The 18,358-nt window shown below is 40.5% G+C and overlaps 1 protein-coding gene across 9 annotated transcripts in view; it reads right to left on the bottom strand.

The window, feature by feature from the left end:
- HIPK2 (homeodomain interacting protein kinase 2) overlaps nucleotides 1–12,752 on the bottom strand; it is a 215,376-nt gene extending 202,624 nt beyond the window's left edge. For all 9 annotated transcript variants that reach the window (XM_043966155.1, XM_043966158.1, XM_043966156.1 and 6 more), the window contains exon 1: nucleotides 12,583–12,752. In XM_043966155.1, the coding sequence (XP_043822090.1) occupies nucleotides 12,583–12,601 (19 nt within the window). In that variant the 5' untranslated portion in view covers nucleotides 12,602–12,752. The remainder of the gene's footprint in view (nucleotides 1–12,582) is intronic.
- Nucleotides 12,753–18,358: the final 5,606 nt, after the last annotated feature.

Raw genomic sequence — 18,358 nt, 5'->3', positions numbered from 1 at the left:
ATATCTCAACTAGCTAGTCTGATTCCCTGTAACCTATCTATGTTATTGTATGAATAAGAGTGTTCTAACTGCTTACTGAACTATTCTAGCAAACTGTAGGAAATAAGTCAGTCTCATCCAATTATACATTATATAGTAGTCATATAAACAAGGTCAGAGGAGAGGGAAAGGAATTGAGGTCAATGAAGCAACTACAGGATGCTAGTTATATTATTAACAGGAAGTGAAATCAAGTAATCATTGCACTGGTTTCTCCAGTGTCCTGTTTATTTTTGCTTTACTGGTCTGAAAGCTCAGGTTTTTATTTATCACATCAGTATTTCTGTGTGCATATTTTAAAAGAAAAGGTCAGTCATCCTTGCTATAGTTATTCCAAAAAGGCTTTAGAAAAGCATTGGACAGATACAATGTTATAAATATTAAGAGAGAAAATGCTAGCTCTGAGAATCGTAATGGCTCCTCTAGTTCACAGGAACAGTAAAATTATAAACAAAAAGTAGACGCTGGAAAATCAGCCTCTCAGAGCATTCACTTAATAACAAAATACTCCTCCTATGGTGTTGGTTTCTTTCCTGTGCTTAACAACTGACCTCCACTGCATTTTAATAACATGGACCAAAAGCTCCCTAACACAAAGGTTTTGAAACACTGGAACTGAGGATGTTCGTGGGCTCTTTCCTTAGAATATTCAGGAGGAGATTAAGTTAGGTGGTGTCTTGTTTGGATGTAGAACTCTAGAGATCACTTTCAATTTTATCATCTTTCTTTACCATACATTTTCCATATTGTTGGGGTTTTTTAAACACTTTTTTTAAATTATTTTTTTAAATTTTTGGTGAGGCAATTGGGGTTAAGTGACTTGTCCAGGGTCACACAGCTAGTAAGTGTTAAATGTCTGAGGTCAGATTTGAACTCAGGTCCTCCTGAATCCAGGGCCGGTGCTCTATCCACTGCGCCACCTAGCTGCCCCCATTTTCCATATTGTTAAAGGGAAAAAATGAGCTATCTAAGAAAGCCCCGTGTTAATCATTGGCCTGTACCTCCAGCTGGTAGTTACAGCCTTATAAAGTCCTATCTCATTTTAGGGGAATATAGTGTGTGTGCACCCCATTTTTATGTACAATTTTCTAATTCTTTTTAAAAGCACAATTTTTTTAAAGTCTTCACAACTTTATTGGTATGATGGCACTTCCTACACAATTTGGTTATCCTGATGGAGACAATTTCTAAGCCCCAAACTCCTTTAACTATTACAAATTTCTAACATCATTATCCCAGATGTTCCAATACTTCAACAACAATCACCTATCATTTTGATCCTGCCAGTCTCCTTTAAAACAACAACAACAACAAACTCCTCTTGATTTAAATGAAATTTCTTGACCATTATACCAACAGAATTAAGTGACTTAATTATTCTTATCTCCTGACTACAATCTAGTTTATACTTTCAAGTCAATCTATCATATATGTATGGCTTTCCCTCACTTTCCAGCCAGAGCAAGAGAATTTGACTTCCTACTCCTATCATTTGCAACCCATTTTTTGAGTATCATTAGGAACAAAACATTCCGTACCCATGAACTTTTCTGATACCTGAAGTTTAATCCTTAATGCAGTTTTGTTTTTTAAACAGCTGATTGTTTTAGTTAATGAAATTTTTTCTACCATGTATTAAATAATTTCTTCCCTCAGTAAAGAATATAATGGCTATAACATGTTTAACATGGCCATGGGTCATCATTATGATACCATGCTATAGATGGTATAGAGGCATAGAATGGGTTTGGAGACAAACTATTCCTAGAACTTACTTTCTTAAAAGAAAAAAAGATTTTGATTCCAGTTTGCTTTGGGGGGGTTTGCCTCCTCTCAAAAAGGTGAAGAGAATGTGCTTCTGTATGACCTCCAGAACAATAAAATATTAGTTTTTCTATAAATCAAAATTGGAAGCAGATTTTTCCCAAGTAGTTTTCTCACCCTCCTTTTTTGATAAAATGATTTTCTATTTATTCTTCATTTCTATTTATAGTTTCTTTTAACTTATCAGCAACATTCAGAATATTAATTGTACAGAATATTACTTCTATATTATTAACATAAGGCACCCCTTCATCAGCTTCAATTCATTCTTCTCGGCATTTTCATTAAATCTGTGGATGGAATATGAAGGAGCATCCTGGACCATTTCAATAATCTGTGTTCTGATATTTTAGTTAGAGTTTACTCAAAAGCCTACAAATTAGAGAATGCTACACCTGCAAACAATAGGCCACAATTTTTCCAAGTCTTCCTCAGTGTTTGAATATAATTCTGGGTACAAATACATTTACAAATTGCATTTATGTTATAATGCCAAAAACTGTATATGGTACTTTATGATACATCAATTTCCTCATGAAATCTCTTCCCTAATAACCATTCGTATTCAGATAATCAGCCATAAATCAAATCAATAAGGTGACAATGGAAATTGGGAAGACGGTAAAAATGTTACCAAGCACTAACTTCCTCAGGATGCACTCTACAATTGTCTAGAAACAAAATAGCTTTACTGTCCTCCAACATACCTATGGCTGGGCAAAGCTTCTTCTCTGAAGAGAAGATAGAGCTATTTCAGAAAAAAAAAAAGGATTTTCCATCTATATATTAGCTCACATTTTGTAAATAATAGATAAATGTGTGACACTTTTAACACTCTAGAATGATTAAATGTTCCTGTCCCACAGGGTTTTGTTTTGTGGGAACCCAAAGCACTTGCACTGGCAGGAAGAGTCAAGCTTTCTCCTATTTAAATGTGGCAACACTTGATTCAGCAGTACTTGGTAGGATAGAGTTTAGCAATGGATCATCAGTAGATCCATTTCATCTGCACTGTAAAACTATTCAAAGGATAGATTATGTTCAGAAATATTATCTTTAAAAGTCTCAAACCTCTGGGTAGCCTCATTCTTTCTTTTTTTTCTTTTTCTTCCAGAAGTTCTGCCCAGGTTTCTATTGCCCTGCTTTCAACAATTGTCTTACTTACCTGCTCTGGTCTCATTTTCCTGTTCTGTGAAATAGTCTTTAAGGTTTCTTCCAGTGTGAAGCCTTGTGGTTCTAAGATCTTAGTTGGAAATACAAAGGCCATCAATCAAAAGATCTATAAGACTCCCATGGGTGTTTGCTATAAATGTCTTTTGCCTTTTCAGTTAGCATTGGGCAGAAACAGGGAAACTTTGTGATCTTTTATCAGAACCATTTACCTAGAACTAATTTTCCCATACACATAGAAGTATTCATCAATTTTAGTTGACTTCAAATCTGCAAAAAATTTACCAATTCCTTTCTGAGGCTTGATTTTTACAGAATAGAAATGAATTCTTTACTAATCCATCGCATTTTCCTATGCTCACCTTTTCAAGTCATATACAGATCTTTCTTTCAACAATAACAAAACTTTTTTTGCTTCTGTCCTCTACCTTTTGAAATCCATATGACTTCTATTGTACATTTAGCTTTGTTACATTCCTTCTCTATACACTACTACATAAACTACCATAATCTATTATATCACAGCATAGCTTGCCATTGCCTTATAGTAAATATGGACTCTACACCAGTTGGTAGTGTTCAGTGTAGCACTACCAAAATACAATGATGCCCTCTGAGGCTCCCCAAGTTTGTAGAACTGTGTACCCCTATGTTGGAGAGATATTTTAACTTCTTATGGCCAAAAGGTTTCCCTATTAATTTTCCTCACCACCAACACTGTCTATTCAACACCACCATCACTATTTCTAATCTAGAGGGATGAGCTAGATGAGTTAAAGGTCCCTTCCAAGCTTCTAGGTCAGAAATAGTAATGATGGAGTCGAGTAGCAGGCAATAGCAAGGAAAGTCCTAAGTTAAAGACAATATGATGTAGGAAAAAAGATTGCTGGATTTGGAGTCAAATGAGATATTTTGAATCCCAGGTCTTTTCCTTTCTAGATACGTGACTATGGGCAAATGACACTCTCTTGGGTCTCAGTTTCCTCACTTGTAAAATGTGAATAAAACTCTTAGGTACTATTTCATAGGATTGTTGGGGAAATGAAATAAGCAAATGTCTTCAAAGCATTTTGTAAGCCTTAAAGCACTACAGAAGTGTCATTGATTGTGATCACCACTGCTTCTATAGTTTGTCACCCTTGTATTTCCTTTTGACTTGTCTTTTTCCTTTTCTGTTAGCTTTCATGCCTTTTTTTCAGTGTTGCTTCCCTATGGTTCTCAGGTTTTACACCAGTGAGGTTTGGATTTTACAGTCACCCCCAGTTAATAAGATTTTCTCTCCTCCTGATAAGCAAATCAATCAAATCATGTATGATCTTCAGTTATTTGGCTATTTTCATCCCACTTAAAGCTCACACATATTTTTTTTTAGTTTCTTTATTAAACACTTTTCCAGAAGACTGAGGATACAGGAAATATAACCTCCAGATAAGTGAAGCATTATTATTCTTACATCTTTCTGCCTTGTCTGCCCCATTATATTGTAATGATTCCCAATCATGAAAAGCTTCATGAATGCAGAACACCTAGAGTCCCATCCTGGTTCTGATATTTCTTAGCTGGGTAACCCTAGGCAAGTCACTTAACCTCCCTTGAATTTCCTCATCTGTAAAAAGTGAGTAATAATCCTTACACTATGTACCTTACAAGGTTGTCTTAAAGAAAGTATTTTGTAAACATTAAAGTGAATAAATCATAGAAGTTATTATTATTATTATTGCTATCATCAACAATCTCAGGAAGATACACACAGGGAGATATTCCTTGGGCCTGTTCTATATAATAGTTGTACTGAGGAATGAGATGATGCTATCAGGATAACCCTGACCAGATTTACTGATTGTACTACATTAAATAAAATTCCTCATACTTGGAAAAGTAGAATGGAAATTCAAAATGACCAACAGGGTCAAGTACAAAGTGGCTCACTTAAAGAAAATAAGTCAGTAAGACAATTAGAATATGAAGGAGTTATAAGTAGGGGGGGAAAGGCCCAGGGTCATAATCAACACAAAGTGAATATAAGTCAGCAATGAAGGTCTACTGCTACTGCTCCCAAAAAGGCTAATATTATTTTTGAGAGCTATTAAGAAAAGTATGATGTGCAAGTGTTGGGAAGTAATTCTTCCCATGTAAGCTGTACTGCAAGGACTATTATCAGGGAATTGTTGTAGTTGGGCTACCACCATTTCAAACGGAGATGGAGAAATTGGAGAGAGTATTCAAAAAATACTGAGTGATGATTAAAAAGCCAGAAAACAGATTCTGTGAGAAAAGGCTGAGGGAAATAGGATGACATAGCCTGAAGAAGTCAAAGCTAAAAAGCCTATAAAGGGTTTTAAATGAAGGGCTTAAACAGGAGGAAATGGGTTTAGAAACCTAGCAGGTGATATTTCAGGTAGCAAGTAAGAACTTCTTGTCTATGTAATATAATACTGGAATGGATGATCAAGGGTGTCTAGAGAATCTCCATTCCTGGTGATCTTCAAAAAATTATAACTAACTGATCTGTCACAACCCATCTAGACATTCATAAAAGCTGTCTGCTAATTGAATTGTAGCTGCCTAATGGCAGAGGACCCTGCACAATATCTGCTGAGGTCCTTTTTCAACTGTAAATTTCTATGCTATGTAGGGCCAGGGATTGAGTTTTCTATTTCCTTTGTAAATACTGACAGTGCTCTGAATATAGTAGATAGATATCCAATTGATATTATTGGATGACTTTAAATTATACCACTGAAAATAGCAGAAAATTACCTGAAGCTTACAGTCAGGCAGGTAGCATGGCCTAAAGACACTGTGATTTATTCTAAAATAGTTACCTAGTTTTTCATTTGTGAACATACTGAACCTGGTCCATAATGCTTATGTACTGAAAACAAGATAAAGATTCTCACTAGCAACATATACATATCTGAAATGCATTTTTAAATGATATGAACTACATTCACATATATACTATGCAGGGTCACATTCAAGATTTATCCAGCCCAAAGCAATCTCGCTAACAGAAGTACCAAGCACATGTTATGGAAAAACAGGCTATTCTTGACATAAACATCAAAGATTTGGGATAGACAACAAAACACCAGCAGCCTGATTGGGGTAAAGTTGCACTTAGTTACACAACCTGGAGGGAATGTCCTCCTTCCCCCCACCCCCTTTCCTCCTCCATCCTTTAAAGCCCAACTTGAACATCCCCTCATTCATGAAGCACTCCTCAACTGGTACCAATCTTACCTCCAAACCTCAAAAAGGACTTTCCACAGAAAGGATCCTTTAATGCACTTAGCTGTAACATGAAATATAATACATTGGCATGACCTCTCTTACTCTCTTAATATCTCCAGCAAAGTGTCTTGCATATACTAGACCAAATACATTTTTGCTGAATTAATAGCTAACTTTGGTAGCACAAGATTCAGGAGATCTGGATTTAAATGATAACTCTGACACTTTGTAATACTGGATCAGTCACTTCAGCCTCCTCATGTACAACATGGAGACAATGATACTTGTACTACCTACGGTGAGAAAAATGTTTTGCAAACCTTCCATAATTATATAAAAGTGTAGTACTACTTCCAACTCAAAGATTCTATGATTCTAGTTTTCCTTTGTATAGACATAGCTTTCTTATGCCCTAGGTTTAATTTTTTAAAAAATCTTTTGGTCTAGACCTGTGATTTCATCAGTAAATTTCCTCTACCAATTCAAACTGGCACTTGTTTTACCACTTGAAATCTTAGAGAATTTCCTGGAGCATGGAGGATTTAAAAGGTCACTCTGCCTGCCAATTATGTATTTAAGGCCAGGTCCTCCTGACCCCAAGGGCAGTGCTCTCCACACTATGCCACAGTGTAGAGACAGGTGTTGGTTTCTTGTTCTTCAATGTTGAATCACCTATCAGGACAAGGCTGATGCCCTGGTGAAAGGCCTGCCAGATGGCAAACTCTATGAGGGAAGGTACCATCTCTAAGGCATCTCTCATAACTTCTCCAGAACCTAGTAATGCTTTGCACAAAGGAGGCATTTAGTAAATGGCTGATTTATGAATAAATGAGTGAATTAATGATAGTTCCAGACCTATTCAAAAATTCAGAAACAGTCTGCTGGCTTTAATGTTCATCCTGCTCTGATAACCAATAAGTTCCATACTGAAATTTCATTGTAAAACTATACCAATACCAAGAAAGCAGTAGTATAGAATGATATAGAGAGTTCATTCAGGGCTTGAAGTCAAGCAGATCGGAATTCAAATCCTCTTTTAGGGAACTCTAGGCCAGTCATAACCTTTCTAAGCCTGTTTGCTCACCTGTGAAATGGAAATAACAACACCTATAGTGTAAGGTGATTGTAGCAAATGAAATAATGTATTATTTTTGTTATGGGAGCGAGGATCAAAACCCCAGCAATATATCATTAAAGGACACCAGAAGCAACAAGATATAGCACCAAATCTTAGTTCTGTAGGAAAGTTTAGGTTTAAGGTATAATGAACCTGATTCTCTAAACTGTGGGTCATTGAGAAAGTATGCCTAAGCCTAAGTAGGGATACCCTCCAAGGATTGGTGCTGAGAAGGGTGGCACAATGACGACTGGTCACAATTTCTAGGCCCCGCTGCCATGTTTAAGTGAAAGGCCCTGCACAAAAGTCATGCCGAGAGATACTTGCCCAAGAGAGGCAGATTTCAGCTATGGGGAGAGTAACTTAAGGAAAAATTCCTAACAATTTGAAACAGCCTGCCTAAGGGATTCGTGATGTCCCTGGAGGTAATTAGAGAACCATTTAAAGGGTAGTCAGGTTTCATGCTTTGAGGAGCTGAAGACTGGATGACCTCTGAGGTCCTCTCCAATGCTAAGTTCCTGTAGGTTAGGCGATTCTAAAAGCAGCAGCCTATCAACTTCTGCTCAGGGATTTTCTTCCTTTTATTTTAACCAGATCTGTGATTTTATTGGAACACCTGGAAAGCAAACTGCTCTACAATATACAGTCTCTGCAAATTGCCCAGGGGGCAGTTGGGTAGTGTAGTGGATAGAATACTGGCTCTGGAGTCCAGAAGACCTTAGTTCTAATCCAGCCTCAGACACTTACTAGCTGTGTGACTCTGGGCAAGTCTCAACCCCAATTGCCTAAAAAAAAAAAAGTTGCCTGGGACACTGAAAGGTTAAGTGACTCGTCCAGAGTCACATGGCTGGCACTTGCAAGAAGCAGGATAGGACTTAGACCCAGGTCCTTCTGACTTGGAGCCGGCCTATTTATTATGCCACTCCTACTCTGTGTTCAAAGCTACTCTTAAGGTGGCATTAAAAACAAAACAAAACAAAAAAACTTGTTGAAGCCAGCTGCTATGGGGGAATGATTCTCTGAATAATACTGGTAAGCATAAACTCAATGCAAATAAAAGAATGGAAAGGCAATACAAAAAAGTACTTGCCTTTTATGTGGATGCAATTTTGTACATTCTAGAGATATAAGTGGAAAATCAGGATGATTCATAACTTAAATATTATTATTGATTTCAAAATACTTGAGAGTTCTTATTTTATGGAGTCTAGAACAGTTTTAGAACAAAAATGAGATCAGTTTTTGATCAGAATTTTTTTAAGAAACCAACTTAAGTTTCACTGCCGAAGGAGAATGAAATGAAAGGGAAGTGCTGAAAAGTAAAACATTTTTAAACTTGTATAGTATATTATTAATATGTTCTAAGGCATTAATACAAGAAAAATAATTAAAACATAGAAAAATTATATTAGTCCCCTTTAATGCAAGATGGATCTAAAGCTGATTCTTGAGACTTCTTCAAATTCTAGATTTCAGCATCTCCTTTTTATGAAGTTTTGTTCAGAGATTTCCCTTGCATATAAGTCTGTGCTTGAAAGCAGGTCACATTTAAAGTCCACAACATTCTAATTAATTTGGAATTTGGACTCCAGCAATTCAGAACTCATGATAATTTAAACCTATGCTCTACTGATGTTTACCCAATTTGAACTACATATAAATATTTTTCAAAAGGTTGGCTAAGTAAATTAAGTGTGTAAATAAAATTGGGGAGAGGGGATGGAATAAAGAGTATGAAAGAAGTTTAAGAATATAATCTGCTTTCAAATATTTTAACCACTATCAGCATTAATTCACAAAACAGTGCTATTTATAGACTAGTCTTAGCTATCTTTAAAGTAAATCCACTAAGACCTCTAATTGGAACACTTTCTCAGCCATTATTAGCTTCTACTATTGAAGATAACTGAAAGCAATATGATTTAATTTCATTTGTTTCTAAACATTCTACACCTCAGACTTTTCACTAATTCAAAGTGGCCTTCCTTCCTATTGTTTCCAAACCACGGAAACTTCACTGTAATTTTAAATATGAAAAGACCAACCAATAGAAGTATAGCCACTGCTGAATTCCTGCTTGAAAAGCCTATGTATGCCAATTCACTGTGCCTCAGAATACTATATTAAAACTCTCAATATCTAATGGGATCCAAGTGCATTCGAAATAACTTTTCATTGTATGTATATGACACAAAAAATAATTCCTGTTGAAGATACATACAAAGGTAATATTTTCTTATTAAGGAATAATAATCAGGTTTACTGACTCCAATTAAAATAGCCAAGAGAAAAAAGAGGCTATAATCCATCTTTGGAGACCTGGAAGCATTAGGCCATAAGTAAATATAAGCACTATTGATACATAATTCCTGACCATAGTGGCATCTGTCCCCATTAAAGAATCATTGCATAATGCAGCACTACTGACAGTCCCTTTCACAAAGACCAAGCCCTGGACTATTAGCAGAATGATCCTGAACTAGGATGAACTAGTTGGTAGAGGAGTAAAGGAAGAAAGAGTTTTGAATGGAAATGAAACAGTTACTCTAATAATACAGGGAGAAACTTGCTGTAGGAAAAAAATGCATTAAATTACTTTAACAATGAAGGAAGAGCATAGATATGGTTTATAGGAAACTGGTTTGAAACCACAAAAGATGACATAAGTCAAGACTTAAGGCAAGTAGGCTCACTGGGAGAGTAAAGGAATTCTCTCCCACCCACCTTTCCCTCCGAACTAAAAAAGTTAGGTTCACCCTGAGACTCATTAAAAGGTAATATGAGAGGGATGCTTAGTCAGGGGCAAATGGCCTATGAACATAAATATAACAACATCATGAAAACAGCAGAGAGAGATACAGGTTGGTTCACAAATGCAATAGCAAAAATGAGGAAGCCTGCTTTCCACTGTACTTAAAATAGTTTCTCCCTTTCCTGAGCACCTTATTTAGTCACAAAAATTATTTTTTATTGAAAGGTTGACAAAACATATCCTAATATACATACACAGTCTGTTCTCTACAATTTTAAATTCAATGACAAGTCCCTTCTCTAATGCTCACCCTGAATGTCCAGCAGAGGGAGTCTCAAGGAGCTACTTAATAAAGAGAAAATTGTTTCATTTTAACACTCCAGACAGTTCTAGCATTGACTGTGTGGCCCCTTTTCCATAAATACAGATTAACAATAAATACTGTACATGGCATCTTCATAGATTGTCCACATATCCTCGTGGGATATTCAATTCTGTTTTACAGCATGATAAGAAATTTTGTTTTGTTTTTCAAAGGACTAAATGAACCTTGTGTTCTTCAGAATCAAAGAGGAAAGCCCCTGGAATAACATCTCTCTGTGTGTTGCCTTCTAAACAGCCCCTTTGTTTCTAAGAGAGTCTGAAAAAAAATATTTACAGTCCATAGGTTATTTACAGCCTTGTTATCCAGAGCCTGACTGGCAACTTTATTCCATCTAGAAACCTAGTTCATTTAGAGTCCTAGAACTAATAACAGATTTTCTTTTCAGATAAGTTTTTTTAAATCAGCCTCTCAGAGCAGAGATAAAAGTATTAATGCTTTCCTTGTTACCCTCAAGATGAATATCCCCTGGATTTACATAAAGGATTAAAATTTCTTTTCTTGTCTTTCCTCTGGCTCACGCATACCCCCTTTAACCCCCTCATTTGCCAATACTATATCTTAAGAAAGAGAAATATATCAGGGTGGATTTTTGCCAAATCTGTAATGCTGCTGTTTCACAAGAATTTCATAAGAAAAAATTATTAACACTACAAAATGGTTTACAACCCGGCATTGTTTTATTTAAATTCATTCTACACATATCTTAAAACACAGACACATACAACCCGAAAGTGGATAAAAACTAAGTTGATTCTCCTCTGATTTCTGGCTGGAAGGTGACAGAACTGACTTAAGATCGAGGGGGAAAAAGGAGAAAGGGAAAGAAAAAAGATTTTTTTTTTGTTTTACATTTCCCCCCCACCTCCTCTTTCCCCCTCAAAACAGTTAATCGGCGAATGACCCAGCATTGCAGAAGGTGCACAATGCAGTTTTACCTAGACCTGATTAAGATATAGGTCTTCACCACCCACCCCGCTCGAAAATGCTAACTACATTTTCTCTAACACGCTAATGCAGGGAGATTCTGGTCTATTTCATTGTTCTGCCTGGAACTGAAACAGGACTTTTTCCACCTATCTCCCCCTTCACCACCCAGCTCTGTAAGCACCCCCCCCTCCGCACCCAGCCTAAAATGTGGAACTCAAGCGATCGGGGAAAAGGGGGGCACGGGACAGAAAGAGGTGACGAAGCCTAGTTGGGAAGCGGAGCGGGGGGGGGGGGGGGGAAATGGTTAAGAGAAGAATAAGCAAGTGAAAAGATCATTCTCACGGAAATTTAGGGGGAAGAGGGCCAAACCACATCACCTTTATTTATTAGAAATAATAAATAAAAACACAGCCATAAATCTTTCCCTTGAAGCAGCAACACCCCCCCCCCCCAGCACCACCTTGGAAATAAAATCAGGTTGAATTTCAGGTCTTGGTCTATATCTAGGTTGGGATGGGGAGGGAGAAGAGAAGGGGGGGGGGGCGTTGGGGTTAGGGGTTGAAGAGCTATTAAAGGGACCGGAGGAGGTGAAGGGGCGTGTGTGTTGGGGGGAGCGGGGGTGTAGAACAGTTGAATGAGATGTGGAGGGGGGCGTGCGGACAGATGGGGGGGCGCGTGGGCAAATACGGGGGCTCTAGGACGGATGGGGGGCGAGTGAGCAGATCGGGGGCGCTCGGACAGATGGGGCGCGTGAGCAGATAAGGGGGCGCTAGGACAGATGGGGACGCGTAAGCAGATGGGGGCGCTCGGTCAGATTGGGGAGCGTGAGCAGATCGGGGGGCGCTCGGACAGATAAGGGCTCGTGAGCAGATCAGGGGGACGCTGGGACAGATGGGAAGCGTGAGCAGATCAGGGGGCTCGTAGACATAGGGGGCGCGGACTGATGGGGGGATCGTGGACAAATGCAGGGAGCACGGCCAGAACACGGTGGGGGAGGGGGCGTGATCCCAGGACAAGGATGGGGGAGCCGCGGAAGGAAAGAAGGGAGTCAGAGAACCGGTGGCCGGTGGCCGGTGGCGGGGGGGTGGGGGGGTTGAGGGGGTGGGAGAGAGGCCGGAGCGGGCGCCCGCTTACCTTCGTACATGGGGGCCATCGGGGCCAGGATGTCCGTTATTCATGGCAACGGAAAGGAGAAAGCGAAGCGAGACGTCGGCCCCCCCAAACTCAGTCGGAATCTGCCATCTTGAGCCTGGGTCTCGTCCGCTCCGGCTCTCCGCGCCGCCGCCGCCACCGCCGCCGCCACCGCCGCCGGGGCCGCCCGCTCCCGCATCACCGCCTCGCTTCTCCGGGGAGGGGGGGAGGGGCGGGGGGCAGGCCGGCCGCCCCCTTGATCCTGGCCATGCAAAGCGGCGCGGGCCGGGGGGGGGGCGCGGGGGGGGTGGAGGGGGGCCGGGCCGGACTGGGGGGTGCGCCTCGTCCTCTCCCTCTCTCCCTCTTTGAAAAGGAGAATAAATAATCAATAAATAAAGGCCCGGGGCGGGCGGCCGGGGCGGGCGGTGGCAACGGGCAGGCCCACGGGAGGCTGGCGGCCGCGGGGGCCCCCCCGAGGTGGGTCCGCGTTGGGGGGGTGGGGGGAAAGAGGGAGGGGGGAGGGAAAGGGGGAGGGTGCGCGACCAATCCCCCGTGCTCTCAGCTCAACATGTCTGTGTGTGTCGGGGGGTTCGGCAAAAGTTGCATTGGAGGAGAGAGAGGAGAGGAGAGAGGAGGAGGAGGAGAGCAGAGCAAGGGGGACCCGGACCGAGAGAGAGCGGCCGAGGGGAGAAAAAAAAAGCGAAAGGGGAGTTTGCATGTAATCGAGCACCGATGACACGGATGAGAGGGAAGGGAAGGAGGAGAACAGTGGGAAACGGAAAGGAGAGAGGGGGAGGGGCAGGGGGAGGGGCAGGGGGCGGAGGACCGGGGAGGGACAGGGGGGAGCTGGGAGGGGGGGAAGGAAGGGAAGGCCCAGGAAAAGTACCGAAGGAAGAGATCGTACTGTCCTATAGAAATGTTTTTGATTGTAAAGAATTATGTTTGAGTCAGGAGGAAATTGACAAGTGGTGCCCTTCGTTCCTGGCAAGGGGTGGTGGTCGTGGTGGTGGTAGGGTGAGGAGGGAAAAGACGTTGCCCTGTATGCAGTAAACACTTAATAAAAGCTTGTTAAATGAATGAAATAAATAGGAAAGGACCGAGGGGACTAAAAAAAAAATTGAGAGGGAGAGGAGAAAGGGGAAAGAGGTTGGAATACGTTTTCCTATACGTAGTAAATACTTAAAAGATTTGTTGAATGAATGAAACGAATAGGAAAGGTATGAGGGGAGTAAAAAAAATGGGTGGTGGGAGTGGGGTGGGGTCGTTGAATGAATGAAAGGAATAAGAAAGGACCAAGGGGAGGAAAAAAAGGGGTGTGGGGGACAGGGGAAAGAAGGATGAGATAGAAAAATTGTAAGTTGCCCAGTATGTAGTAGGCACTTAATAAAGGTTGACCTAGTGAATGAAAGGAATAGGAAAAGTCCAAGGGGGTGGTGAGAAAAGAGAGATAAGATTAAAATATACGTTGTTTTGTATGCAATAGATACTTAATAATGGTTAGTTGAATGAATGAAAAGAATAAGAAAACACTGAGGGGAGAAAAAAGAGAGTGGAAAGAGGGACAAGATTGAGATATGTTGTCCTGTATTCAGTAGGTACTTAATAAAGGTTAGTTGAATGAATAAACTAATAGGAAAGGTCCAACTGGAGTTAAAAAAAAAAACAAACCTATTTTGGGAAAATGAATTAAAAGACCCTACTGTGTAGGGAATGCAACTAAGAAATCACCTCACTTTCTTCAAACTGTAAAAAGAAAAGTGTCTAAGAACACTTCTTCTAGTTCTAAATCCTGTGATCATTTAAAAAAACAACACCTTTACATGCTGAGGTTTCACCTCAATTTATTCTCCTGGCTCCCAGATTTCAACCCAACCTTTTGCTCCCTTATCTTCCCTTTACCCACCCTAACCTCCAGCCAAATTACACTCCTAGTTCCCAGAGTACTTTCACCTTCTACCTGATATTATATGTTTCAGCCTTTTGCTTAATTACCTTTACTTAAAATGTCTCTTCTCCCCAACCTTGGAGTAATTCCCACCTCTGTCCTTAAATAACTGGCTCCAATGTTGTCCTTCAATTGCCATTTTCTCTATGAAGCCTTCAATATCAGAGCAAGAAGTGATCTTTCCCATTTAGAAATTGGGAGGATACTTTGTATTTTGTTGTTGTTTGTCCTTCATTCTTTTTTTTTTTTTTTTAGTGAGGCAATTGAGGTTAAGTGACTTGCCCAGGGTCACACAGCTAGTAAGTACTAAGTGTCTGAGGCCGGATTTGAACTCAGGTACTCCTGACTCCAGGGCCGGTGCTCTATGCACTGTGCCACCTAGCTGACCCTGTCCTTCATTCTTGAAGAGGGTAATGACATTAGGGTGATGTCAGGACTTGCAGTGATTTGGATTTAAGTGAAGGAGGGCTGTGCAAAGTCATCAACCTTACTCTCTCCTCTGGGTCCAGTGGCAAGATATATATCAGAATGACCAGAGATGGCTCCAGATGTTTGTAATAGAAAGACCACTGGGTTCTAGACCTGGGTCTGCTCCTTATTAAACTGTATGATCAAGGACAAATTACCTCTCCCACAGTTTGATCATGTGTTAAAAGAGTGAAAGGGTTGGCCTAGGTCTCTCTAGGATCATGGTATTTAGATCTGGAAGGGACATTTGGCTCTCCCAGTCCAACACCTTCACATGACAGAAGAGGAAATTCAGAGCAGAATTGATTGATTTGCTCAAGGTCACAAAATAATGTGATTCAATGAATCATATTGTAATGTGCTTTGGACTTCCACCTAGTGCTTACTTCAGATGTTTCTTACTTCTTCTCAAGTGGATTCCCTCACACTGGAGCTCTTCCAAAAGAGGCTTGATAACCATCTGCTGGAGTATTCTTGTTCAGGGACAGGTTAGACTAGATAACCTTTGAAGCTTCTTCCACTTAACAGATTCTGTGATTCTAAGCTCATGGAAAAAACAAAACAAAACAAAACAAAAAAACCCTTTCTATTAGAGCTGTCCCGAAGTGGAATGGCGCCAGAAGGAGCTAGCGTGCTCCCCATCACTAGAAGTCCTTTAACCGAGATAGCTAGGTGGTTTGCTGGACAGATGGTTCTACTTGGAATCAGGAAGACCTGAGTTCAAATGCTGGCTCAGACACTTACTAGCTGGGTGACCCTAGGCTAGTCACCTACGCAAAGCCCTTCCTAACCTGGGCATCCATCCCTCATTCAGCTCCACATATTTTGAGATGCAGTGACACTGGGCACGAGACAGTTCATGTCCTGACTCAGCTTTTTCTCTGGCTATTTCCCATGGGGAATTCATTCTCTCCCTCTTCTCCACCTCCTGGCTTCCTTGGCTGCCCTCAAGTTCCAGTTCAAATCCTACATTCTTCAAGAAGCCTTTCCTGATCCCTCTGATGCTAGTGACTTCCCTCTCCTAATTATCTCCAAGTTCTTCTGTATACATCTCTTTTGTACATAGTTGTTTGCATGTTGTCTTCCTCATTAGATTGTGAGCTCTTTGAAAGCAGATGATTTTTGGGAGGGGTCTTTCTTGGTATTCCTAGCACTTAGGACAGTAACTGAAACATTTTGTTGTTCAGTGGTTTCAGTAGCATCCAAGTCTTCTTGACCGTATTTGGAATTTTCTTGTCAGAGATACTGGAGTGGTTTGCCATTTCTTTCTCCTGCTCATTTTACAGATGAGGAAACAGAGGCAAACAAGCTTAAGTGACTTGCCCAGGGTCACACAGCTAGTAAGTATCTGAGGCCAGATTTGAAGTCAGGTCTTCCTGATCCCAGGCCTGGGGCTCCATCCACCTTACCACCTAGCACATAGCAGGTGTTTAATAAATGCTTCTTGACTTAACCCAACAGCTTGTTTCCTCATGTGTAAAACAGAGATGACAATGGCACCTACTTGTTGTGAGGATCAAATGAGATAATAAATATAAAGCACTCTAGAAAGCTTAATGTAATATATAAATGTTAGTTGTTACAATCTCATAAATAAAAGTTCCATTTTGAGGCATCTATGTGGCTTGGTAAATAGAGACCTTGGAGTCAGAAGATTAGTCAAATCACTTAATCTCTCTATTCTTTAGTTTCTTCTGTTAAAATGGGAGTAATCATAGCACCTATCTTACAGGGTTGTGGGAATCAAATGAAAAAACATGTATAGTGCTTTGCAAACCTTAAACCATTCATTCAACTAACCATTATTAATTCTATTGATAATAGACTGAATAACTACTGTCAGGGATGTTTTAGGGAAGACTCCTTCCTATGCATGTATAGGTTGAACTAGATTATTTCTGAGTTCCCTTCCAAGTCAGATCTTGTGTTTCCATTCCCACCTCAGCTGATATAGTCTCAGGATGTAATGTTTTAATGTGTCAACAAGCTATTAATATTCTGTTATTTCTTTACAAAGTGTGAACAACTCTCTGAATCAGAAGGAAGCAATGTTATTGAGCATAATTGGCCATCCCCTCTACCCTAGGGTGATCCTTAAAAGACATTGTCCAGGGAGCAGCTAGGTGGTGCAGTGGGTAAAGTACTGGCCCTGGATTCAGGAGGACCTCAGTTCAAATCTGGCCTCCAACACTTGACACTTACTAGCTGTGTGACCCTGGGCAAGTCACTTAACCCTCATTGCCTTGCCCCCCCCCCCCCAAAAAAAAGACATAGTCCAGTTGTTTTGAGTACTTAACCAAAGTTCAAGAGTTAGAGATGCCTGAGGCAGGAGCCAAAAGTTGCCATAGTAGAGCTACTCATACCTTGAGGCACAATGAAAGAAGCAGAGACACACATTCCAGACAAACATGGATACAGAGACTTGGTCATTTAAGGAAGGAAGTAGTTTCATGGCATGGGGCCTCTTGAAGTTAAAAAGAGGGCCACCTCTGGATTCAAGACAGATCTAGCCTTGGCAATCCAGAGTCAACCTGCAGAAAGGAACAGACCTTGGGAGCCCAGCTGCTCAGCAGCCCACCCAGCACAGACAGCATACCCAGAGAGAGTGTTGTGAAGATTACGCTGGAGAGAAGGGAAGAAGGTCCTACACTACCAAGAGGCATTATGCCTTAGTCATACATGGTCTTAATATGCTACCATTGTACTCTTAAATTTGTGCCCCTTTTTGTCCCAGATATTTTGTGTATTTGTGGGAGAGTAAAACTCAGGTTGTGGGTGGGGAGAATGTTTTATAGTTATTTTTACTATGCCATTTTAGCGAATGTCTTTACTAAACCGAGTTAAATGTGTCTACTGGCTGTCCCTTAAAGTGAAGCAACTCAATGAAGGCTCGTGAGTCTTGTAAAGTAGCCACCTAGGGACTACCCCAAAACCCAAGGGTAATAGCTATCCTCTGGGGAGCTAAGTTGGGAGCATGACTGCCAAGCTAGGTGAGCATCCTAAAAGGGGTGCTTTGCAAAGATGGATGGATAAAAGAATGAGTGAATGAATCCATCACAAAAATTCTATTCTAGACCATGGAGATAATTCTGAGTTCTTGAAAGCTATTTGAGCAGAATACATATTCCAAGGAGCTATCAGACTGGAAAGGCTTCAAGTACAGGACTGGCAACCAACTACATCTGTCTGACAATTAAGTCTGGCCCAAGTATGCAGAGGCTGCTTACCGAAAAAATTGGACACTGATTCTTTTTTTTTTTAAAAGAGATTAAAAATACAAAAAAAAATGCCTTCAATCCTGTGCGGCCCCCTTCCAATTCTGGAGTGCTAGTGACAGATTGACAGAAAGGGTGCAGAGGTTGCTAA

Source organism: Dromiciops gliroides, chromosome 5 (assembly GCF_019393635.1).
Source record: "Dromiciops gliroides isolate mDroGli1 chromosome 5, mDroGli1.pri, whole genome shotgun sequence".
Taxonomy (NCBI): domain Eukaryota; kingdom Metazoa; phylum Chordata; class Mammalia; order Microbiotheria; family Microbiotheriidae; genus Dromiciops; species Dromiciops gliroides.
The sequence above is the reverse complement of the archived record's forward strand: the minus strand, read 5'-3'. Positions and strand labels throughout refer to the sequence as shown.